Below are 26,769 nucleotides of genomic sequence, written 5' to 3'. Positions count from 1 at the left end.
GATAGAACAATAAGAAATTGCCTGAAGAGTGCATCACTGACAGCCTTTGTAGTGTCCTGCATGAGTAATGTATACTGTAAATGTTCCTTACGCCCCCCCCCCCCCCCCCCCATACATTAGTGTGACTTTTCGGACAGTTTCCCGGATGGCACTATGACATACGATACGCTGAATGCAGTCCTTTTGCATACAATGTATCATGTGCGATCCCAGTCATGGCTATGGGATCTGATAAATCTTGTTGGCAGCAATGTAGATCTCAGGCTCTGATCCGATGTGCACGGGACTGCACATATGTCAACAGTGACACAAAAAAAGGTGAAAAAAACTCATGTTGACCATGTCGTCATTTTCCATGTGTCGACCAATAGTGGTTGACATTTGACTGTTGACCTCACAATCCACATCCCTTAGCAGACGTATCCATAATTAAAAATAAGCGGAAATGTCATAGCTTACGGTTTGATTTTTTTTTTATATTATATTATATTAAACTGCCATTTGACAAATGAGGGCTTATAGCCAAACAGTGTGAATAGTGTGCAGGGGCTCCCTGACCCCTAAATCTGCCCCTGACATCACAGAAAACAACTAGTTTGAATTCATTTCAGAATAAAGTACATTAAAAGTGGAACCATCAATAGCCATTACCAGTAATTCTACGCGTAAGTGCTAAATGTCCAAAACATTCATAGAGTTAAACCAGCTTCTCCCAACACGGACACTGGTGCCTGAGTCCAATATGTACCCACCAGGCATGGAAGACCCAACACATTACCTGTGATGCATCCCTTGCATTTGTGTGCATATAGCTGGGGGAAATTTACTAAGATTGGAGTTCTATTTCACATGGGATGTTGCTATGGACAACTGTCGTACTAAGAGGATGCTGGGCGGCAGCAGCGCCTCCAGCACCTGTTCAGTACTACTCACAGTGTGTCCAGGTCACACTCAGTCCTTATGCGGCCGTGGCCCGACGGCACTGTGCACGCCCAAGCCACCCTGCCGCAGATAAAGGGTAGAAGAGAGGTTCATGCGGCTCGCAAGCCGCGGGTTGGCCACCACTGCTTTACAGGGTAAAACCAACCTGGTTTTGCCATGTAGAGGATTGCCGCTTTAAAAATACAGGTATTCTTGTACTCTTTTACATGTACCCCATGGTATCATAATGCTGAATTATGTGTTTGATGTTGACTTCTATATTTATATAGTATGTGTATTTGCACGTGTATACGTGTTAAGACCTGTTAAAGTAAAAAAAAAAAAAAATTGGTAAAAAACAAAACACAAAAAGGGATTCTGGGTAATCCCAGACGTATACTTGATGTGCATGTTTTGCCTGCACACAGTGGGCAGCCATTTTGTGGGATGAACCAATTGTAATGAAAAGGCAGCAAGATTTCCGTCACAGTCCATCTGTGACAGGTGCACTCTAGATAATTCTAAAATGCCGAGTGACAGACATCTTACATTTCTTATCAGTGTAACGCAGGGTACATAATGTAAACCTGATTGTTGTTATTTAGGGCTATCAGATGGCTTGAGACTCAGAAATCTTCTTAGTATATCTCTGAAAGTGGTCTCTCAGATTGGAGGCTGCGAGGCATCATCTTCTAGGTCCAAGTGCTCACGTGCAGGAGGTATCCGACCCAGGAAGAGTTCGGCTTAGGTATCTGCAAGAAACACATTGAAAGAGTGACACATAGACATGCCAATCACTGGAGGACCACTAAACCTAAAACACAAACTCCCTTATATGTAGGTCCTACAGACACATAAAGAAATGATTCATATTTAAGACAATTATATGATTGTAGGGGGAATATTTTTTCCTATGCACATCGCAATTCCTGTGTTTCATTCTAATGAAGAACACAAACGATAAAGTTCTCTTATTTTGAAATGGTTAATAACAGAAAATGTATGGATATCACTGTAGTGTGGTTTATAGTTTCCATTATCTTGGTTTAATTTTTATTATCTGTATCAGCAAACACAAAAATGCAGGAGGAGAAATCATTCGATGGTCGCTTACTTTTCAGATGTCCGATGTATTCCGAATTCAGGACGGGCGCTGATATCATGTGACATCAGCCGCCCGCTCCAGGCAGACATAGCCACGCCTGTGTTAGCAGGAGAACACCCAACGTATTGATGGGGACGCTTGAGTGTTCACCTGCTGCCACCCCTTCCTTCCGCTTACTGAGCAAGTAGCTCGGCGAGTGTGAAACTCGACAAAGTCGTTCGCTCCCTGGGTGTGCACTTGCGCAGAGCCCAAACATCGGGGGGAAAGGGACGGATTTGGCTCATAATGAATGGTTCCGAATTGGCCCCTTAAAAAGAGCATGATGGCCCCTCCCCCATTCCCTGCTAACACAGCTGGATTAAGGAGGAGGGGCCCGCGTATGGGATCCCCTCTCTCATGGGGCAACCCAGACTGGGCAGGGTCAGTATGATTAGCGACATGCAATGGCCCCATCCACATCACAGAGTGCTGCGCTGGCCTGCTCTAGACTCACTACAGTATCCCTAGCCTCTAGCCCTCAATCTCCCCAGTCCAATGTATTTCAGAGGAGACTCTGCAGAAAACAGTCAGTGAGAGTTACGGCTGTCCCTGGGAACCACACGTGTATTCCCTCATTAATGTCCTATTTCTGAATGGGTCTTTAAGTAGTGGATCAAGGTGAAAGAGGCAGTATGGCAATGTCTAGCATAAAGGTATGTGGAATACTGCAATGTAGCATACCATGACATGAGAGCACTGGAATGTGCTATGAGCTGAGGGCACTACTGTGTAACATCATTTACATTGTGCACCACAATGTGGCATAATGTGAACTGAAAGGAACTACAATGTGGCATACTGTGAACTGGGGGCACTAAAATGTGAACATGGGGTACATGATTCAGGGGCAGTAAAATGTGAAAAGTGGCACTAAAATGTAGCATCATATGAACTGGTCGTACCTTGATCTGGCATAATGTAAACTGGGGGCATTCTAATGAACTGGAGCACTACTACAGCATGGGACATAACTAGAACACTACTTAGGGACATAAGACTTTAGGAGCCCTCTTTATAACTAAACTCTGCGGCATCTCCCCCTTTTTCCCATTGCATTCACCTATATATCCACTATAGATTTGCAGGGCCCCCTTCTGAGACCGGTAAGTGGCATAGGGAAAGATAAATCAAAAGACAGAGGGCCAGATTCTCTAAGCTTCAAGAGTGATAAAATGGAGAGTGATAAACAGCCAGCCAATCAGCTCCTACTTGCCATGTCACAGACTGTGTTTCAAAAGTGTCAGACAGGAGCTGATTGGCTGACTGTTTATCACTCTGTATTTTATCACTTTTGAAGCTTAGAGAATCTGACCCAGAGTGAGAGAGGGAGGGGTGAATAAGCAAAAGAAAAAAGAAAGGGAACACAAAAAGTGTGTGAGAGAGAGAGAAATGAAACCCGAAATAAATAAGTATATTATATGCTGCTACTATATTCCTGTATCCCCTCCTATGACACCCTATCCCAGGGCTGGGCAATTGCAGCCCTCCAGATGTTGAGGAACTACACATCCCAGCATGCCTTGCATCAGTTTCAGCATGGCCACATAGCAAAACTAATGCAAAGCATCCTGGGATGTATAGTTTCTCAACATCTGGAGGGCCGCAATTGCCCAGCCCTGCCCTAGTCTCTCAAGCACTCTCCCTGTCCCCTTACCCTGTTTTCTTTTCCCGTTCTCCTCTGAGGTGATGTCCTCTCCGGGCATCCGCAGGTTTCTTCCTACGCTTTCCCTCCTATATCGTGTACTGACCATACAAGGGACATTGGTGCTGGTCAGCCGTGTGAGCAATACTTTGGAGGGCTACTGTCAGTAACCTTATTATACTCCAGAGTGACATTTCATATCAATTTACAGATTTACTGTTGTTTTTTTTAAGCTTGAATATTTTATATCCTAATTTTAATTAGGAGAACAATACTATTATATATAGATTACAATTACAAGCCATTTGCAAGGATGAAGATTTAGTTATATACAAACTTCCTGGACAATTAATTAGTTGCTTTTTTGCACCATTTAAAAGGGATCTTACTTGTTTATGGTTTTATATGTACAATTTTAAAGTTCTCTAGAACTTATTTATGTGACTAAAGAGTATTGAATAATGTAGGTTACGTGCATATTACAGTAGGGTGAGTAAATCTTTCATTTTGTTGGACAACACACAAACAGACAGGACAGGGGACCCTGACCCCCACATACAGAGGGATACAACACAGATAAGACATCAGCAAGTAGGTCTCATCCTTGCAGCTCCCAGGGTGGTACAGACAAAGATGGCTACAGGTACAAACAAGGGGCAGGCGGTGGGTTTATACAACATAACACAGTAGGTGACATGCATGTGACATACCCGTGAGAACAGCAGCATATGACGGTGAACTGGTGTCACTAAAGGGTGGCAATAGGAAGGTATACAGCTATCTAGCTGAGAGAGAAGACAGACACGGGTATGGAGTCAGTCTTGTGGGTTTCAAGGATCCATCTAGCTTAATTCTTCCTATTATTACTACCACAGCCCCAGAGAGTATATTCATCTACCCGCAGACTGCCCTTATCTCCAAGTCCACCAAACTACAGCCAGGCTCTACCTCTACACTGGTGCTGCATATCTGGCATAGGCCTTCCGAGTCTTATCAGGCCTGCTATGGCCTATATAATCACCATGTCTTGCTCCTCCCCTCCAATCACTCCTGGACCAAACTTGCCTCTCACCCCCTTCCCAATATCCAGGCCCACAAACTCTGCTCTCCATTAGTTCCCCGGCGTACAGTCCCAGACTCCCCTTTCCATCCCAGCAGGTATCTCACTTGGCTAATCCTAGAGGCGGGTTCAGATTTCTGGTTGCAGATTTCACATCTTCGATGGGGAAAAAGTTTGTCTGTAAGAGGTTGGAGGAGACACATCATAGACACGTGGTACTAGGTGATAAAGGCAGAGAAGGAGGGATCGACAGATAGATATATTTATATCGAGGAAGCACAAGTGACTAATATGGGAAATAGAGATAGAGGCCAGATGTACTAAGTGTAAAATGTAAAGAACTACCAGACATCAGCTCCTAACTGCCATGGTACATGCTAAGATTGAAAAATGACAGGTAGGAGCTGATTGGTTGGTGGTTTATCACTCTCCACTTCATCAATTTTCAAGGCTTTGTACATCTCGCCCAGAAGGTGAAAAATAATACACAGAAAGTACAGCGGTGTTGCAGTGGCAGAGCTTGTACACAGAAGGTAAAACATCAGGCACTTAGCATTACCTCAGCCATAACACACACATGCACTAGACCTGGAACACTGCACGTGTACATATTGTTGTGTATAGCACTTCAATGTAGTGACCACAGATCTCTATAAAAGGTGCCCCAGCACATCACCCTGCCATGAACGCAGCTAATGGCGCACAAGAAGAGACATGTTTTTACCTAGTGTGTACAAACCCGTAGTGAGAACGACTGAATGGGACGGCTCACTCACCTCTCTCCTCTTCCTCCCCTCCCTCTCGGTCTCTTAGTTGCTGCTCCAATAAATGGATCTTTTTTTGAAGTTCACAGTTGATCTGGTCGGCTTCATAAAGGCGACTGCGGAGATTTATAGGATAACAATGAAGGAAGCGAGATGTTACAACAAAGATGTCTGTAGAAAATGTTATGGTCCACTCGAAAAGACAATAAATAGTTAGATATTCCGGGAATCATATATGCAGTATTATGTTAAACAGTATATGGGGGAAATTTACTAAGATGGGAGTTGTATTTCACATGGGATGTTTCTATGGGCAACCAATCAGGTACTATCTACGCTAAATAAATAAGACGTAGATTCCGATTGGTTGCCTATAGCAACATCCCATGTGAAATAAAACTCCCATCTTAGTAAATTTCTTCCATATACTGTTTATCACAATATACAGTACATCATTCACGAATTATGTAACTATTTATTGGCTTGCATACAAAACAGCAAGGAATGCAGAGAGGCAATGCATAATTAAGGGCAAATGTCCCTCGCAGGCTACTATATAGTTGCACAACTGTCCAGTCTGCTGCCTGAGCTGCATATTACCGATGCTTCCAGGGTAGGGATGCCAACCCTGGGGCATTTTTTTCAATCCCGGGAAACGGGATTGAAAAATGCTCAAACCTGGGATTCCCCGAATTGGCACCCCTAAAAGAAAAACACCCACGTGCCCCCCACATTTACTTACATGTGGGAGCGGGGTAGGTGGAGCCGCCAGGAGGAGCCAGTTGGCGGGTGTTACAGCTGACAGGAGTGGTTGTCCGGAGGCAGTCAGCGGGTGTTGTGTGCCGCCAGGAGCGCTGATCGGGAGGCGGATGGTTCCGGTGGCGGAGGTGCGGTCTGCACAGCATGACCTATAACCAAGTCACGCTGTGCAGGCCGCATGCCGGTCGGGAACAACCGGGCAGCATCTGAGTGAGTGCTCAGACACTGCCCCGCAGTAGACTACGCATGCGCGTTCTAATCCCGAAATCCCGGGATTGGAGTATCCTGGATATTTGGGGGCCAGATCCCGGGATCCCGATCTTGGAAGTGGCCACCCTATTCCAGGGTCCCTCAACAGGATTATGCAGGGAAAAAAGCATGTTGTACAGTGCACGCTGCGTGTTGTATAGTGCGTATTAATAGATGACCTGTTTTGTTCAACAAAAGAGTACATGCAGTCACAATAACCTGATACAGTATATTGCATTACATTCACTATTTATATCCATCAGGTCCAAAACATTGTGCATCTATATGTTTTGTATTGAAAAGGTCTGTGTGATACTGTAGCTTCATGCATCTGACAGATGGACGCCTTGTACAAATACAGAAAGCTGGATCTCACCTGGCCAAGCTCTGATTGGCTGTTTGCAAGAGATTGATCTCTGAAGTAAGAGCTTCACGTGCCTCTATCTCACTCTGCAGAGCATTGCGCAGGTCAGACAGCAGTGAGGCGTCCAGATGCGATTCCTGATAGGAAGAGGTATGTGCTTTACTGCAGCCTGAACATCAATCGTTATCCACACCCAAAATAACAAAATATAACTTTACATGAAGAGATCCTGTGACCGGAGAAGTTAATTTTCTTAAAGAAAATACACTAAGATTAATTAAATTTATTTAAAAACCACAAATTAATTTATAGTAATCTGTGTCAATAACACAGAAACTTAGCCATTAGCCATAAGTGTTAGATGGCCACTCTGGGCCTGTACAGATGTGTCCCCATATATCTAGCCTCGATATACTGGTATGAGCGAGTCACATAGAGCTTTGCAGCGTAGGAACTTTTCCTATAATTTTGCATCTTATTCACACCACAGATGCAGTGAAACCCCACTCATTCTGTGTCAGAGACACAAGGCTGTGAGTACAAATGGGGCACAACAAAGGGAATGCAGCAGCATGTAGTAGATGCTCCAGGGTAGGAAGAGGGAGGGGTAGAGGAATTATGAGAAGGAGGAATGAGGTTATGGGGATCTACCTGGCATAATGTGTGTAAGGGGCTAAACCTAGCATAATGTGTATAAGGGCATGTACAGTACAGACATAGGTATCTCTTGACTCTCTAGTGACACACAGGGGTAGATGTATGAAGCAGTGATAAGGGAGAAGAAGTGATAAAGTGCCTGGTACTTTATCACCGGCCAATCAGCTACTGACTGTCCCTTTTTAAACGCAGCCTGCAACTTAACAGTCAGGAGCTGATTGGCCGGTGATAAAGTAACAGGCACTTTATCACTTCTCCTCCCCTATTACTGCTTCATACATCTACCCCAGAGTGACATGCGAGGATGTTGTGTGAGCAGCATCCGTGGAGTCAGTCCCCCTCTTACAACAAGCAATGGTCCTACTCTCTTGCTGCAAATCCTTCTCACACAGAGGAGACCTTTTGATTGCACTAAACCCTCTGCAAACTGGAAAGCCAACACTTGCCATACATACCCAGCTAAGCCTGGGCCGCTAGGCAGTGAACACTGCCACAGTTATCAAATAAAATATGTGGCATAGGAAACAAACAAAAACTATCCCGGTTGCAGTGCACAATATTTTTTGGCTTGTAATGCTGAAGGGCTGGCATCCAGGGAAGGAAACGTTGCCTACCTCTGGACTAGAATGTGGTAACAAGGGATCTATGGAACACGATTACTCACCAAATTTTCTGTATGGCTCATTGTTTTCAGGTTAGGGGTCATACCCAACTTACATCCACAGGAGTTTCTCAAGTTTCCCCACACATGCTCTCTGCTGTCGTCCCTGAGAAATACAGAGATGCAATATCCCATATTTATTGTCCAGTCCAAATGTTCACCAGCAATGGCTCCTCTACATGAGATACTGCAGAGGGGTCAGACTGAGCTTACCTAGACGTATAAGAGTAGCCAACAAAGGGAAGGTTGACTCCTAGAGGAGAACTGTCCCCAACATCTGATATGGTCTCCTGAGAGAAACAAGTGGCACAATTGTTATTTTGGCTCTGGATCACTTTCAAAATTAGTGATAGGTACTTATGTAGTATATGGGCTCCCGCTTTTCTTATGAGGCCGCGTCCCCTCGCCACGCTTCGGGCACGGTGGCTCGCCACACTATGTAGAATCAACTCCATGCGTAGTTGGATAGTAGGGGTATGAAAAAATGGGGTGCATTTAACATGGGAGCCCAGATAATACATAAGTACCTAGTGATATTAGGCTGTAATTGGATAGGGCTAGCTTCTTAAGCACATTGGAATGAACATCCAGCTTTGGCCTGGCCGTTAAATATACAATACCATTACATTTGTCAGATAAGTCTCTGGTGGGTTCCAAGACTGGACATATGTGATATAAAGTGGGCTCTTGTAGCTGTACTTACTTGCAGATAGGGGCACCATGATAGGGGCGGTACTAATAACCCAGGTTTGTCTGAGGGGCTTGGCGAATCTGTGGCAGCGGTGGGGGAGAGATGACTCCCTTTGTGATGGTGAGCAGAGCATTTATTTTTCACCTCCCAGCATTGGCCACTCCCCCTGTACCTCCTGGGCCAGTCGTGTGTCTCGACAGCCTTGTTTTTTGGTCCCCCATTTAGGGCAAACTAGATGGGCCAATTGGTCCTTATCTACCATCAAATTCTATGTTCTGTTTTTCTATACCCCAGTCCAATAATGTCCACTAATAGGTAATCATCATGGATCTATGCATTCTATGGTAGAGGAACCATTGCTCACCCATTTTGAACCATATCTCTATTAGATTGTATTATCCTATTGCTTATTATTAATTCCTTGTGCTACATTAGAAAGGTTTTACTTGTCCTCTGAGGTCCTTAAAAGGGGTCTGGGATAATGGGTCACCTTCCTTGCTAATTCATGTGGATACTCACACCGCCCCCAGTGATCATTTCCGATAGATGATCTTCAACCACATCAAAATTGGAGGTGTCTGTGGCTCCACCTGACTCAGGAACAAAGGGTGGAGTGCAATCCCGCAAATCTTCCCAGTCTATGTCAGCAAACAGTGGGTGCATCTGAAAATCATGGAGTCCACCAATGCCCAGCCGGGATTCACGCTCACAAATGAGGGATGAGATGAAGTCAGGCGCCTCAGGTGGCATCCCACTCGCTGAGGCAGGGAAGGTAAAGTGTTCCTGGAAAAGTATATGGTAACATGACTCTCGTCAGTCTGCTATCGTTGTCTTTTATAGCAAAGATTAGGAATTATTCCCAGGCCCTATCCCAGCAGAGGAAGCGAGAAGCTTAATTTACCCCACGTTAAAAACAGCCCCCAATGTCTCACATAGTGGGAGATGTATTAAGCCTTGGAGAGAGATGAAGAACCAACCTATCAAATTATTGGTTGTTCTGATCGTTCTTTTTCACTCTCTACTTTATCGCTATCTATGCTTGATACATCTGCCACCAAGTTGGGAGATTTGTCAAAGCTTGTAGAGGGCTAAATTGGATACAAATAAAGTACCCACCCACCAGCTTATAACTGCCATTTTTCAGGCACAGCCTGTAAAGTGACAGAAGCTGATTGGATGGTACTTTGGGCCTGATTCAGACCATCAAATGATTTTTCTCCCCTTTGGTAATAAAATTCAGTCAAAAATTACTTTAATTTCTGTCGCTGTTCGTCGAATACGGGTTGGGCGTTGACATCACGTAACATCAGCTGCCAGCCCCGAGCAGGCAACGTCACACCACACAATTTTATGGGTACACCCATATAACGCTGAATGTTCCCCTGCTCCAGCCCCCTGTCCGCCACCACCTACCGGCCCCCCATGAAGCAAATGGCCCGGGGAGTGTGAAACCCGACTAAGCCGCTCGTTTCTGGGGTTTGCACATGAACGTGCATACGCAAACCCCAAACATCGGCGTCTCCGGCCCGCTACAAGTGGGTATAAATTGGCCCCTTTATCTCTCTCCAAGCATTGCTAAATGTATCCTAGAGACTATTATGGTAAAATCACATAGACCGTGGCCCAAAGTGAACTCACTTTATAATGAAGGATCTTTCCGTATGTTTCTACAACAGATTCCGCATAAAATGGAGGGTGCCCAAAGAACATCTCATAAGCGCAAGCCCCTATTGACCACCAGTCGCATTCCACGCCATATGACAAAGTGTGGTCTTCAAGGGAGAGCAGGATTTCTGGGGACAGGTAGTCAGGAGTCCCCACCGCAACAGAGCAGGAAACCTTGGAGAAAAGTGAGAAGTCTTATGTGAAATATTGGAATATTGGAGTGGTCAGGAGTGGAGAGGGACACGCGGGCTGACTGTACCGTTCCGTCTTCCCGTAGCTTCAGGCAAGAACCAAAGTCCCCAAGATGGATGTGACCCGACCGGTTTAAAAGCATGTTGTCTGGTTTTATGTCCCTGATGGATGAGGAGAGAGTGGAGGAACATTAAGACATATGTAACATGTAATCAACCAAACCTTCTGCATAGCTTGCGATTCCCTCACCTGTGGATGTAGCCCAGAGAGTGGACAGAACTGACAGCCATGACCATTTCGGCCAGGTAGAAAATGGCCATGTGGGGAGGGAACCCATCCGGGAACTTACTGAGGAGGGAAAGGAGGTCACCTCCTACATAGTAATCCATCACAAGGTACTAGAAAAATAACAGAAAAAAACCTTATTTGCCTTCTGCAAAGATCAGTAGATCCTTCTCGTGACTAACCTAATGTTCCTACCACTGATTAAGAAGAAAGGCATCCAAAATTTAAAAGGACGTTCTACCAAGCTTTTTGTTTCTCTCTGCAATCCTAATGGACAGGCTTCCTTTTCTTCTATGTCACGGTCATCCTGCGAGAGTGACCGCTTGTCCTGTTTCCTGCAATCCATTGTAGAACGAATAACAGAGCCCCTCCCCATCCCGTTATGCCGGGTGTCATGGTGTATTTTACCAGTAGGTTGAACTTACGAGATAATTTTCATCTTGAAAAGCAAAGTGCAACTGTGTTATCCACCTCTTGTCTCCATTGACCAGAACGTCTCGTTCTTCCCTGTAGCAAGCCACCTGCACACAGAAATGACACGAACAACATGTGACCTTGATCATCCGCTTTCCTTGGCCTGTACTCTCTCCCATTACTCCCCACACACCATCCCTCTATTTGTCCTCTCCTCTCACATCTGATCTTTTCAGGAGGTCCCATTTGTTCATTATCTTCAAGGCGTAAACTTGAGCGTTGCTTTTCTTCCGCACTACAGCAACCTGAAGATAAGAAATGAGAAGAGGATATGAATTGTACGGCTACTGGCCAAATATTTCTCATCAGCATCCAGTCTGGAAAGCCAGAATCAAGACATCTACTTAAAAAAAGGAGGAAAAGCCCTGATATTACCTTATACATTAAAAGCCTGATTCTTGTTCAATCGGGCCGCAGCGAATTCACTGCGGGGACTGATTGTGCAGCTCTGCGGATGCGTATCGGTGAATATACGCATGTGCAAGGCCGCTGTGCGAATGCCTTCGGCCACTATCATAGTTGCCGGGGTGTTTCCACAGAGGTGGGCGGGCAACAGGAGATTATCAATGTTTCCTGAGCGTGCCCACAAAAACAGTGGGTGCACCCAGAAAAACGATGTGCACCATGTGAACACAGACGGGTTGAAGCCTGCAGGGGCGGGTATTTGACGCTACATGACATCAGTGCATGCCCCGTTCTCAGACATTACCATATAAAAGTCAGTATAGACTGACTTTTATTTGCGAACAGGGGGGAAAAAAATCATTTGATGGTTGTCGACCATCGAATGATTTTCCTCCCATACGCTCGCATGCGAATGGATGTGTGGGCGTACACATCTATTCGCATGTCATCGGGGACCTTTGCTGGGTGGGAGATTCGCTACTTAGCGAGCCAGCCTGAATCAGGCCCCAAAAAGCTGTTAAAGGCAATGACAATGCCTAGTGTCTTTTTCCCCTTTAGAAATTTCCTACGGAATTGGCATATTTTCACATGTGACATAATCTATGTCAATCTCTGAATCACCTGGAAAACAGGGACACTGGGCAGCTCTGCCATACTACCCACGCCCTCCCTTTAGGCGTTGTCCTTGCTCCATGCTTGGAAGACATAACAAAAAATATACATATTACTTCAACTAATTTTTTTAGTTAATCTCCATATGAATCCATTCTAAGCAGAGAACTCTTAAACACATCCAGGGCCAGATGTATCAAGCTTCAAAAGTGATACAATGGAGAGTGATAAACAGCCAGCCAATCAGCTCCTACCTACCATGTTACAGGCTGGGTTTGAAAAATGTCAGATAGGAGCTGATTGGCTGGCTGTTTATCACTCTCCATTTTATCACTTTTGAAGCTTGATACATCCGGCCCCAAGTCACATTGTTGTAGCTATAAGGATCATGAGGAATGCTGGGACTAGTGGTGTATCTTACTACAGAGTCTGGGCCAGATGCACTAAGCTTCAAAAAGTTAAAAATAACCAGCCAATCAGATTGTAACTGTCATGTTACTGGCTGCATTTGAAAAATGACAGTTATGAGCTGATTGGGCTGGTTGTTTAGCAATCTCCACTTCATCGCTTTTGAAAGCTTAATGCCTGGCCTTTAATGTTTTACCAATACCCAAGCAAGCAGAATGTCTGCTCCCATTCATACTAAGCATGTACGCAAATAACGATTGCTTCCCGCACAGAATAACTCGTAACCATATTTTGGCGACAGATTTTTCGGAGATAAATTACAGACACATTCTTCAGATGAAGCACATAGAATGGTAATGTGCTGTGCAGGCACTGATCTGTTGTGCATAGCTTCTGAATGAATAAGGCACAGAAAAACAACTACCGGTATATCTAATTATAAAATGTGAGTCTCTATACACTTTGTTCAGATGAGTCATTCTGGTGGCAAATATTCATAACACATCCCAAGTGGATGGTTAATATGTAATACAGCCCCAAGCTCCTGGCAAGTACACAAAGCAGCAGGTCTGCACTTGTGGGGTAGTCAGGTAAGCCCAGGCCCTGGGTGACAGAACATCTTACCGCATTGTTTCTTACCTGTGCCTGTCAGCATTAAAAAACACAATGATCATGTTTTAATTAGGCGTATGATCTGTAACAGTAACGACTTACTCTCTTTTCATTGCTCTATTCTTTTATATAGCCGGGACGGTATCTGGATGATAGGTCGGCAAAAAGGTCAACGTGTGTTTATCACAATATTTTGTTTAATACTTTACCAAAGTGTGCCGAATGCAGTGGCAGAGGAACAAGGTTCCTGGCCCTGAGAATGGAGGGAGAAGCGATTTTCTAATTGGGGGTCTACATGCACAGACCTGTGAAAAACTCATGTCGACACTTTTATGTGTTAACTTTTCCCATGTCGACGTTTGCTTGTATCAATGCCGACCTTGTGCATGCCGGCATTTTGAGGTCTATCTAGACACCGTTGACCCCTTAATCCATAACCAGCTGAAGCATAGAGGAAGTTGGGGCCATGGAACCGGCTGCCTGCCTGCAGGGTCGCACAGAGAGCTTTGGGGTGGGTACTGGCTACCAGGGCAGGGTTTATCTGGGGGCTTGGACCAGACAATAAAGCAGGAGCCCACACCCCCACTCTTTCTATAATGTTCTAAGCCCCACCCCCATTATTTGCCACACTCCTCTCTATTAATGTTAGAAGTCTGGGTGGCCCAGATGGGGCGACTGGTTAGACGGTATGCGGTCATTAGGTTAACCTGGATTTAAGATTTCGTTCCTCTACGCCCAATCGCTGCAACTGTCCTGACCACCTGCTTTCATCGTCTGGATTCCTACTAAAAATCAGGAAAACAAGAATCAAAAATCAAGAAAAATGTTGTCCTTCTGCTCAATCCTTGAATTTACCTATATCCTAGTTTGCGAGGTCTACATATCTAATCGGGTATGGGTAGTTAGGTTGGGCAGCATTCGAAGCACATTACAATCCTGGTGGCTGTATCCAAAGAAGACTGCATATTAGCGGTCTCCACTTGACTAGGTGGCTTAGAAGTTAGAACTTTTTTTTGTTGTTTTTGCAATTTATGCTTAAAACTCAAGTTATTGTTTGAGAACAATCTTCTCATACCATGGTTACACATTACAGAGAGATTAGTCATTAGGGTAGAGCTCTCAGCTTACCATGCACAGCCCTTACCTCACTGAAAGCTCCTCGTCCAATCACTTTTAGGATGTCAAAATCACTTCTCTTCATTCTCTGTTCCCGTAAACTGTGGACTAATGGCTCAGCTGCCAAATGACAAAAGCACATGTTACAAAGAGATCCTGCATACGGAACCGTACAGCCAGTGAGGGTAGCAATGACCTACATACAGTACAACAGTATAACTTACACACCCAGATCAGTGATTCCTCATCACTGAGTTGGGGAACATAATGTAGTGCTGCTAAGTTCTAGGGAAAACATTCATGTATATATTCTTTACAATATTAAGTCATTGTGCATAGTAAAGGGTTTGGTCTTCATAGAACTTCAACCTAATTAAGACACCAAACTCATATACAGTAGTAACCTCTCTTAGGTGTACTTGTCACCTACACAAAGGACCTTATTCTGGTCCGTTCGCATCGGCCCCTTTGTTCACACAGGGGCCGATGTTTTGCCTCTGCGCATGTGCAGAAGCATTTCTGTTCATGTGCAGATGCAGTTCTGCGCATGTGCAGACGCAGGGTGCGTGTGGCCACTGCACACACCCAACATTGCAGGCGGCGGGCCTCGCTGGGCATTCCCATGTAAATTGCCTGGTGATGTGGGCACCAGAGGTGGGCAGCTGACATCACCGGATGATATCTGCCCGCCCACTTCCTTCAGAATGCCCACACACATCTAAGGTTACCTCAGACTGACCTTAGATGTGCGTGCGCCTTCCACATCATTCGATGGTCGGCGACCATGGAATGATATTGGTGTCCCCCCCCCCCCCAGCCTGCGAACAGATGTTTATGTTAAGCATCCATTCGCAGTCAGTGCGTGTAAACACACGCTGTGAATGGGTGGCGGCCAGGTCACTGTTCGCAAGGCGGGGTTTGGTGGACTTGCAAGGCTGCGTATTCAACCAGAATAACCCCCAAAGTGAATGCACCCAAAATGGCTGCCTCCGCTTCATGCAGGTGACCTGATCAAGTCTGTATGCACCACACACTTGGCAGCCAGGTAATTAGAACTAATTCCATGTTGGCGGAAGCTGCGCAGCTTAATTAATGAAGTTGATTAGTAATTCAGCCATCCTGAGGCGGTGTTAATGGAAGTTCTTAAAGTGACTACCAGTTGGCTGTGCCATCGAGACCATGTACTGGTTTACTTTATGTACATTGAGCTACAGCCCAGTCTGGGTTGTCTGAAGAGCTGCATGTTCTTCAGAGTGTTACTCACTTACGCATCTTTAGTGTTACTCACATTGCCCAGAAGCTAGACTCCTTCACACTGCACACATTATGATTAGATCATTAGATGCCAAGATAAAATGTGTCAGCTGTAAAGCTTTCCGTACCAGCACAGCTGCAGTACTAAGGGGGCTTCCCAGTGCGTGCATATGCACTGCAATAACGGGACTGCACGGATAGGCCAGATGAAGAGCAGCCTTGTAGGACCACCGCTGCACTTGTAATACAGTGGGGAGGGTTTGGCGTAGACTCAGGTGACCTGGCATAATCTGGTTCTAATTGACTAGTTTCATAATATTTAACAATTCCAACAGAACCCTGCCACCTAGTGGCCAAACTACTTAAAGTTGGGTATAGACTTTAGAGGAAGACCAAGTGCTTCTCCTCCTGTACCTCCAGGAGTTAAGGTGCCCATATACTAGTCCGATTTGGGCTGATTGCACCTGATCCCGACAGATTGGGCCGAGAAATCATTTTAAATCAGATTTGTCTGACTTCCCCCTCGAGTCCGATGCACGGTCCTGTGCGCATCAGACCTGAGACCTGTACCTTCCACCAGTCAAGCTCATGTCAGAATAGCAATGTAATATTTCATTTATAAAACATTTTAAAATAAAAGTTTTGATTACAAAATATTTGTAAATATTCATGGGCACTTGGAATGAATGTACAGTTGTTAGGGAAACTTCTTCATACAAACTAGGGTATGCATTCACCCTCCCAGCTGCGACCACAGTTATCCAATAAGTCATAATTTATGGGAGCACAAATGTCAGTGTTATAGTGCACTGAAGATCTAAAAGTGGATGTTCCCAGTAGAAAGCATTGTACATGTTAGGATCAGGAGAAACCAAAAACTGTTTCTGAGACCTACTGGAACCAGATTTTCTGATATGCCATACCTCTGCTCTAAACATAGATAGAAATACAAAAGAATGAGGAGGACCAGAGCTATAACACAAGGTGGAGCATAGAAAGCTCTACATAAAAGGGAAGAACAGGAGAATAAAGCGAACAAGCGCAATATATAATGAGGAAGAAGAGAAAAGGAGCAATGGATGAGGTAGAACAATATGTGCAATAGATGAGGAAAAGGAGCAATAGATGAGGAGGTCACTCATAACAAGCAAGGAGGTAGAATAGAACATGAGCAATAGAACAGAAGGACAAGAGCAATAGAAAAGTAGCTAGAACACAACAAGAGCAATAGATGAGGTGGTAGAACACAACAAGAGCAATAGATGAGGAGGTAGAACACAACAAGAGCAATAGATGAGGAGGTAGAACACAACAAGAGCAATAGATGAGGAGGTAGAACACAACAAGAGCAATAGATTAGGAGGTAGAACACAACAAGAGCAAATGATGAGGAGGTAGAACACAACAAGAGCAAATGATGAGGAGGTAGAACAGTACCAGAGCAACAGACAAGGAGGTAGAACAAAATAAGAGCAATACATGAGGAGGTAGAACAGAACCAGAGCAATAGATGAGGAGGTAGAACATAACCAAAGCAATAGATGAGGAGGTAGAACAGAAAAGAGCAATAGATGATGAGGTAGAACACAACAGGAGCAATAGATGAGGAGGTAGAACAGAACCAGAGCAATAGATGAGGAGGTAGAACCAAATAGGAGCAATAGGTGAGGAGGTAGAACAGAACCAGAGCAATAGATGAGGTGGTAGAACAAAATAAGAGCATTAGATGAGGAGGTAGAACACAACAAGAGCAATAGATGAGGAGGCAGAACACAACAAGAGCAATGGATGAGGAGGTAGAACACACAAGAGCAATAGATGAGGTGGTAGAACAACATGAGCAATAGATGAGGTGTTAGAAAACAACAAGAGCAATAGATGAGGAGGAAGAACATAACAAGAGCAAAAGATTAGGAAGTAAAACAAAACATGAGCAATAGAGAATATGAAGCATATACTTTATAAAGCAATAAGGGGCAGATTTATTAAGCTTGGTGAAGTGATAAACTGTCTGGATTTTATCACCGGCCAATCAGCTCCTACCTGTGAAGGTACAGGCTTGGTTTGAAAAATGACAGGTAGGAACTGATTGGCCGGTGATAAAAACCAGACAGTTTATCACTTCACCAAGTTTAATAAATCTGCCCCTAAATGACGAAAATAGCAAGATAACTAAATGGAGAGAGGAAACACAGCGAAAGCACTAAATATAGAGGAAGAATATATTGCATTTACACAAGAAACCACAGAAAGCAACAATATTATAGAGGAAAATTAGCTGCATTGCATTAAAGAAAAGTGGAACAGAAAAAAACAAAAAACTCAATGAAAGCAGAACACATCAATAGCAGAGGAAAATTAGAAAACGCACCCAGTACCCCAAAACAAGGTCCACTTGAAAAATATATCAACAAATCCAATCTTTGCTATCTTCTGCACCATTATTCAGATGAGGGAGGTCTATGCAAAAACTTGCCCATGGGCCCCTTCATTTGTGAACGCCCCATTAGTAGCAGTCTATCTTCCCCAGATATAGAATAAGAAGAGTGAGAATCAACAATAGAAACCCTAGCCACATAAGGAGAGGGACGACCAACGTCCTCCCATAAGACTAATGCTGAGGGCCATCAGAAGTCTGCCCACTTCAGATACCATGAAGAGAGTACAGAATGCACAGCAGTCTGTCAATTCTTGAACACTTGGGGCCAAATGTAATAAACTCTGAGTTTGATGATTGAACGGAATACCGGCCAAACTCTGAGTTTTTTTTTTTTTAAAGGGGCAATCATTTACAAGCCAAAACCATGCATTGTATATGATTTATCCCTTTTGAAAAAAAAAAATCAAGAGTTTGACCGGCATCCTGCGGGGCCACTGAACTTGGAGGCTATTAGATCTGGCCCATGATGGGGCTATTTCAGGTGTGGTTGCATAAATCATAGCCGCTGCTTCCTTGGCTTACATATGGTAATGTAGCAAGAGGCATCTGTTATAAGTAGATACCTTCTGAATGCATGTGTGATCCACTGCTGCATCCACAAATCACTCAGCGACACCATCGGCCAGATGAGTAGTCCACAGGTTACGTAGACCAACCGTCACACCTATGTCGCTGAGACCAGGAAATCCCAGTTGAAGAGCACTCCCACAAAATGCCATTTTCAGAAACTGAGACCATCGCCACTCCCTCCCCTGAGTGACATTGCAGGACTCCTACTGCACATATGCAGTAGGTGTCCTGCGCCTGCTCAATGTAACAAACATCGGTACATTCCCATAGTGCGTGATTCAGGTGAAGGTGCAATCTGATACTACGGGGTCTATTCACCAAGCGGAGGCTGCTTCCTTGCAGGTTTGACCTCAGAATCTAAATTGGCATTGATATTAAATGCAAAACATGCTCAGATTTGAACTTCGGGTCCTGTTCATCATCACTAATGGGCTCGATGTTTTATGTAACAGGCACAACTATTATTAGGGACCCGATAGGGCTGCCTAATGTTCAGCAAAGAAATGGAGTAGGTTCCCAGCTCCCCTCGTCTTTTTATGGAATAGGTCCAGGGCTGCGAAGAGGTCTGACTCCTCACTGCGAGGCCGGCGGCTGCACACTCGCCATACTCTTTTCATGGCTGCTGTCCCCCCACCATAATTAATTACTCTGGTGGGGGGACAGTTGGATCCTTGATTATCCCTGAAGCCTTCCAGATGGCCACTATTGGTTGACAGCGAAAAGTTAGACACAGGGAAAAAAGTATTGGGCCGACATGGTCAAAAGGTCAACACCAGCAAAAGATTGACATGTAAATAGGTTGACAAGTTTTTCACGTTTTTTGGGTGTTTAGGTTGATCTGGGCACTGTATACGTGTACCTCGCCCCCTGGCATGGCTCGCTGTGCTTGTATGCACAAGTTGGTTTTAAAAAATAAAGACTCATGTCAACCTTTTTCCATGTAGATCTTTTGATCTGCTGACCTATTACATGTCGACCTTTTTCATGTGTCAACCAACTGTGTTCAACCGAGACACTGTCGACCTAATGACCGCATTCCCTTCCAGCCTGCACTAATGAATAGGCCCATCACTCTTAATACCATTTTAGGGCCTGATTCAGACCTGCTTGCTAGGCTACTTATACTCGCAGCCTAGAGAACAGGTCAGCGCCGAACATCGAATGATTTTTCTCCCGTCGGAAATAAAAGTCAGTCTAAACTTATTTCCAACACAGAACGCCGAATACGGGGTGGGCAATGTCACGCCTGCGTTCCCAGGGGAACGCCCAGCGTTTTTATGGGGAGCATTCCCCCACTGCCTCCCCCTGTCCGCTCTCACCCACCCCGTCATAAAATGCTGAGCGTTCCCCCATTGCCTCCCCCTGTCCGCCCTCACCCACCCCTGTCAGTGCGAACACCTCGGCGAGTGTGATACTTCACCATTGAAAACGGGGCCCAATTCATCCGATCAAGCGTGAATCAGGCCGCACATTTCTAAGCCAAACCTACCAAGGTGTTAAAACAAAACTCAGCATTTGGCTGAAGAACAGATTAAGGAGCAAGTGTTGCCGATGATGAGGAGATGTGTTACCAAAGCACAGTATAGTGATGCTTAGTGTGTGCGTGCTGATATAATAATGCAGCACTGGAAATGCTTGCGAAAAATAGCATTTTAACATTCCTGATTGTTTTGCGTAGCACTTTAAATGTACTAACATTCATAACAATAATGACAGTCAGAGGGTCTCAATGCCACTTCCCCATGTGGCGAGGGGTACAGCAAGTGCTGGCTGTAATGTTTGCGGGCAGATCTTGGTGGAATAGGAGTCATCAGTATGACTGGGGTGGTGATGGGGAGCAATGAAAGGGTAGAGTGTATGGGGACAACAGAAAGAGCACTTAGACCAGGGGGAGCAGAGTAAGACCTCTTCCTTATATGGACTGTCAGTCTGCTGCTCTTACAGACTCCACATATGGTTAATGTAATAGTGTTAACTCCCTGTCTGGGGAATTAACTCATTCCCACTTTCCAGGAGACACAGTCCATACGGTCACATCACAATGAACTATTTGGTCAGAGAAGTACAGCAGAAACCAGACGTACAGCAGAAACCCCACATGTCAAAAGTAGACAGAGATTTTCTTATTAAACGTATCTGAATTCAACTTCATGGGAGAGATAGTGCTGCAGGACTTTGATGTGTCACTGTAACAATGCACCTGAGTGTTTGCACCCCCCTGTAGAGGACAGGAGGTATTACCTGGCTGGTGGAGGTACATATTACTGGGAGGAACTCTATAGTGGTAGGGGGCCTGCCCTCGGTGTACTCTCCATGTGGAGAAAGGACAGGACTCCTAACACTCTCCTGACATACTGCTTAGTAAATCCCACTGATACAGACGTTCCCCCACTACGAGAGGAATATTTACATGGATCCCCTACTTCGGCAGGGAAGGAACCCCTCTTTCTGTGTCACTCCATGCAGCAGCCAGACCTGTATTTGTAATTACAGGGCGTTATGTTGCAGACACCTACACTCCCTGTCTTATGAACTGACCCATCCAGTCAGACTAGTGTGTGCATAAACATATAAAAGGTTTTAGATATACATTACGAGGTACAATCTAGCATTGGTCATATATATATATATATATATATATTTATATATATATATATATATATATATATATATATATATAAAAACAATAAACTAGAAAACAGAAATGGCGTCTAGATGTAATGCAAGAAATACTCTCTCTGCATTCCCATATGTACAAAATAAAGACAACAATGACAGGCAGATAACGAGATAGGCAGGACACACTAACACATGGCTAGTCACAAGATCACATGGGTGCAGGGACAGTCGCACACGGTACAGGATCTCCATCTCGGCTTATCTGCCTTACACTTTTTTTTTTTCTCCAGACTGTGGTTTTTACCTTTGAATGTGGTGCTGTCTGTGTACGGCACTATGGTGTAGGATGGTGCTATATAAAATATTAATTCCAGGCAATTTTAGGAGGCACTCACCCCAATGCAGGAAATCTGCGATGTGCGTTTCGTGGGCCAATGGCGAAGTGACCAACTCGTGACACACGCAAATCATCAGGTCCAGTAGAGCATCGAGACTCAGGAGTGCTGGTGCCAGGAGTATGCGCTCCATCCTTTGAGTACCGGTACTCGAGGTTCACTGGCAGGGCCACCTGTCCATGTCACGGTCGTTGAGGATCAGCCTACATCCATGAATTCTGTGTCCGTTCCTAAATTTGATAGCAAATCACACTCACTGGACTGGTATCAACTAGCACTTTGATAATTATAGTAGCTGGTAAAGAAACACAAATCGCAAATAGCCACTACCCTATCATTTCCCAAATGCTGAACAGTACTTATTGATACATTCCAATATTAAAGAAGCTCTGACACATCACAGTATAGGTGATGTATCATTGACAGCAGTGAGAGATCTGGAAAAGATACTTCACCTCTTCTCCTGTTACAATCTTGCGTGACTACCAGATTCTCCCTCCCTCCTTACACTTTTAGTAGGCGATCCTCATTCTCAGCTTCTCTCTCCCTATCCTCTAAATTCTGTGTTCTGTCCCACCCTTTTCTCCCTCCTTCCTGCCACTATCCAACCCCCCTTCTCCACCTCCTGTGTCCCTTTAACTCTAACAAGGTTGAATTACTCACTTCTTTTTAACAAAGTCATCTCATTTCAAGTCATTCCTCTCATACCCAGTCATGTTTATCCAATAATGTGTTTTCCTGTCTCCTAACTCTCGTCCCTGCATCCTTCTCACTTCCCACCCGCAAGTTTCTCTCCTTTGTACAATCCTACAGTTAGTCATTATCCTTGTCCTGTCCCGAATTCAGCATCCTGCTTCCCTAACTCTTTTATTCTTTCCCTACAATCTTCATTTGTTACTCCTTTATTTGCACTTCTCACTTACTTTCTCTCTCCCCCCCCCCCCACTTACTGTTGCTTCATCACCCCCCCACCCCACTCTTCCCTTCCTAGCCACCATTCCCCCTTAAGGCTTGCCGTGCTGCCTTTCCCCCCCTCCTCAGCCTCTCTATCATGACTTGGCATGTGCAGGATTCTCCACTTGTTCCCTATTTCATGCCTTTGCTTAGAGAGACACCCCCCCCCCCCCCCCCCCGGGTTTTTTCACCACCTGATCAAGTCACCTGTACCTTTACTGCCCCATAGTTAGTCTAGAGACATTCTTTTCTTGTTTCTACATTTGTGCCCCATAGTCTATCCCACATCATGACTTCCCATCATCCCCCTCTTCTTTCTGCCTCTACAATTTGACATTACGATGACACCTCACTTTGATGCCTTTGATTCTTCCTCCCCTTTCTCTTTACTACCCCTACAACAAAATCACATCCATGCCTTTAAATTACCCTCCCAGACCGCTTTGCCTCCCCTTCAAGCCGTTTCTCCCACTCTATTCTTTTGGGCAATTGTCCATTCCTTAGTCCCTTACAGGGTAATTTGCCCCAGCCTTGCATTGTGCATTTTCTCTCCACATTATCAGTCTTCTGGATGTATTTTTGTCCTTTTTATTTTATTTTACAAATGTTTTTTTACTATTTTTTTTATTATTATCATCATGATCATTTCTATGGCGCCACAAGGGATCCGCAGCACCAAATTACAGAATTCCTGTATTTCAACAAAATCTATTAGCAGATTGTCTTTCATTTTCTGTCTCCCCCCCCCCCCCCAGTTCATCTTCTCTGCCATTCCTACCATGTACTGGCTTCTCTCCTGGCCCATATAGGATACAGGAAAATGACTTTAGACACAGAAGACAGTGCTGCACATCCGCCTGCAGCCAGTTATATTATTTTTAGGTACATACTGTAGCTTAGACATTGTGCTGCAATAAGAGGTGCACTGGTAGGGTAAAATGATGGACGTTAGGGCGGACAAATAAGCAGGCAGATAGATGTACAGATATAGATAGAAATCTCATTCTTTCCATGTCTCTCCCCCTATTCATAAGTTCCACACGCTCTAAATATAAACATCCGAAAACTCTCTGCACAGGAATGTAACCAAACATAGTAGATGAGTGCACATCGTTTAACCCTCCCTGCCAGGCAGAAGCCAACGATGGACAATGCATATACACTTGACGGAGCAATTAACCCTTGCTTGCAAGGCATCCAGCATGAAAGACCTGTCCTGATTGGATTCATCAGCCCTTGCCTGGCACAGACAACCAGCAGAGCAGATAAAGCGTCTAGAGAGATAAATTATTCACCACTTGCCAGAGACGCACACAGCCTATGCCAGAGATGTAAGCCATCATAAGTGACTTATATCTCTCTCCATTAGAATATAAACAGTCTATGGACCATATATCATAGTCAAAGGAAAATACAGACTTCTAATTTTAGGGATGATCTTTCAGAACATCACCCAACTAGTGTGTCCCTAGTAACACTGTGCAGACCCATAACATGCAATGGGAGATTCTTTAAACAAGTGTATTGATGCTTCTTGGTCCCACAGCTGCAGAGCATTCACATTCTTCTTATACCCCCTTTTCTACCAAAATCCAGGGTCTGACCTGGGATTTGTTTACCCAGGATTTTGCTGGGTTGTACCTGGGTTACAGCCGCAGAGCGACGGAGCATTTGTCTACTTTCTTCTCAAAGAATGCGGGTGACAATATTCTTGCTCTCTAGTAAGGAAATTCTGCAGATGATTTACCTGTTCTTGTGTCCCAGGTAAAGCGTTACCTTCTCTCATGTCACAAGAGAATACAGAGGAGATACCCGCCCCCTTCCTCTATTACTCTGACAGGCTATAGAATATTAAGTTACAACCTCCAGATAATGCACCCATGAGATTTTTCCTCCTCTCTTGTCTAAACACTTGTGGGGTATTTATCTCTTTCATTGTCACCTACAGACTACTTTAGTTGTTACGGTCAGCCACCTGCAAAGCAGTTACTTGTTCCCTTTCAGGTGCGCATATAACATTCAACTGACCCTTACGGCCTGCAGAGGATTCACCAACTCACTTGTCAGTCACCTGCAGACGATTTACCTGCTGTCTTATAAGTGGCCTGCAGAGCATGTATCTGTTCCTTTCTCAGTTGCCTGCAGAGTTTTTTCTGGTTTTATGTGGTCACCTACAGAGAAGAGATCTGCTTCATTGCCAGTTTTTTTTTTGCAGAAGTTTCATCTGTTCGCTTGAAGTCACCTGCACAGGATTTAACTGTCCAATTGTCAGTCTCCTGCACAGGATTCACCTGTTTGCTTGTCAGTCTCTTGCACTGGATTCATCTGTCTGCTACTCAGTCACATGCACAGGATTCAACTCTCCAATTGTCAGTCTCCTGCACAGGATTCACCTGTCCAAATGTCAGTCTCCTGCACAGGATTCACCTGTCCGCTTGTCAGTCTCCTGCAGAGGATTCACCTGTCCGCCTGTCAGTCACCTGCATAGGATTCACCTCTCTGCTTGTCAGTCACCTGCACAGGATTCACCTGTCCGAATGTCAGTCACCTGCATAGGATTCACCTGTCCGCTTGTCAGTCACCTGCAGAGGACTCACCTCTCCGCCGGTCAGTCTCCTGCAGAGGATTCACCTCTCTGCTTGTCAGTCACCTGCACAGGATTCACCTGTCCGAATGTCAGTCACCTGCATAGGATTCACCTATCCGCTTGTCAGTCACCTGCACAGGATTCACAAACTGTTCGCTTGTCAGTAATCTGCACAGGAATCAACTGTTCGCTTGTCAGTAACCTGCAGAGAATTCACCTGTTCATTCCCATGTCAGTCTCCTGCAGAACATTTAGGGTGAGATTTAATAGGATTAGAGTTTCAGAAAGTGAGAGATTTGGTGAGAAATCTCCAGGGTTTTTTAAAGCGGCAATCATTTACACTTCAAAATCAAACTGGTTCTTGCAGTGTAAATGATTGCTGCTTTAAAAAAACTGGAGATTTCTCACCAAATCTCTCACTTTCTGAATCTCTCATCCTATTAAATCTCACCCTTAGTGTTGCCCTTGTCAGTTAGCTGCAGAAGATTGCTGGTCCACTACACAGCATTTACCTACACTTTAAAAGTCCCCTTGTCAGTTACCTGTAGAGAATTTACCTGTGTCCTAGTCAGTCGGCTGCAGGGTATTTACTGGTTTCCTAGTCCGTCTTCTGAAGAGACGTTACCTGGTCTCTTGTTGGTCACCTGCAGAGTTATCTGTGCCCTTGCCAGTCACCTGTTTCCTTGTCAGTGACCTACAAAGCATGTACCTGCAAAGCTTTAACTGCTTTATTACCAGTGACATCTACAGGGCATTTACCATCAGTTAGCACAACCTACAGATCATTGGCAGTGGTCTACTAAGCATTTATCAAATCTAAATCTGCCCTCAATTACCAGGGACACCGGGAGAGCCTATGCACGCTTCTCACAAACTAAAAGACCTGCAGAGCTATCTATCCACAAGACCAATTTTCAGCTGTAAGTTTTTGCCCGCTACCTGGTTAGAGAAACCTGCAGAGCATTGTCCCTTGTCAGACACATGCATAGCATTTACCTGCTCCCTTGCCAGAGAGATTTAGCTGGCCCTTGGTCAGGGAGACATGCAGAGCATTTATCTGCGCTCTTGTCAATGTGACATGTAGAGAATTGACCAGCTCCCTTGTCCAAGTGATCCTGGTTAGAAACATCCACTGAGTACAACAGCACGCTGTCACTTACACCGTTCTATCCCAAGTAATGCTAACTACCCTCAGTTGATTACAGTCATTTAATAGCGAACAGTGCCTTTATGTAGCATTAATGATTAGCATGGGCAATGTTCAGAGAA

At 44.7% G+C, this 26,769-nt stretch overlaps 1 protein-coding gene across 4 annotated transcripts; it reads right to left on the bottom strand.

Annotated features, from left to right (window-relative positions):
* Positions 1 to 88: 88 nt before the first annotated feature.
* On the bottom strand, positions 89 to 22,843 carry DMPK (DM1 protein kinase). 4 transcript variants are annotated; one of them, XM_083159642.1, is made up of 16 exons: positions 22,415 to 22,843; positions 21,960 to 22,189; positions 14,710 to 14,801; positions 11,690 to 11,773; positions 11,480 to 11,575; positions 11,019 to 11,167; positions 10,837 to 10,930; positions 10,551 to 10,751; positions 9,432 to 9,695; positions 8,435 to 8,511; positions 8,225 to 8,327; positions 6,916 to 7,040; positions 5,544 to 5,647; positions 4,875 to 4,945; positions 4,418 to 4,492; positions 89 to 1,673 (listed from the first exon to the last, which is right to left on the bottom strand). In XM_083159642.1, the coding sequence occupies exons 2-16, from the start codon at positions 22,090 to 22,092 to the stop codon at positions 1,614 to 1,616; spliced, it is 1,728 nt and encodes a 575-aa protein (XP_083015768.1). In that variant the 5' UTR covers positions 22,093 to 22,189; positions 22,415 to 22,843; the 3' UTR covers positions 89 to 1,613. The 4 variants fall into 4 exon arrangements, with proteins under 4 accessions (XP_083015768.1, XP_083015770.1, XP_083015769.1 ...); XM_083159644.1 differs by having other exon boundaries at positions 4,418 to 4,488; XM_083159643.1 differs by having other exon boundaries at positions 22,468 to 22,843.
* Between the last annotated feature and the right edge of the window lie 3,926 nt (positions 22,844 to 26,769).

This window comes from Crinia signifera, chromosome 9 (genome assembly GCF_055691185.1).
Source record: "Crinia signifera chromosome 9, ASM5569118v1, whole genome shotgun sequence".
Lineage (NCBI taxonomy): Eukaryota > Metazoa > Chordata > Amphibia > Anura > Myobatrachidae > Crinia > Crinia signifera.
Note: the sequence above shows the minus strand (reverse complement) of the source record. Positions and strands in the feature narration are given on the sequence as shown.

Coding starts and splice junctions, on each gene's coding strand:
- DMPK (XM_083159642.1), bottom strand. CDS start 22,092: ATGGAGCGCATACTCCTGGCACCAGCACTCCTGAGTCTCGATGCTCTA. Junction 14,802..21,959: donor CGCAGATTTCCTGCATTGGG/GTGAGTGCCTCC, acceptor GTCATTTGGCAG/CTGAGCCATTAGTCCACAGT. Junction 8,512..9,431: donor AAATGATCACTGGGGGCGGT/GTGAGTATCCAC, acceptor TGTTTCTCTCAG/GAGACCATATCAGATGTTGG.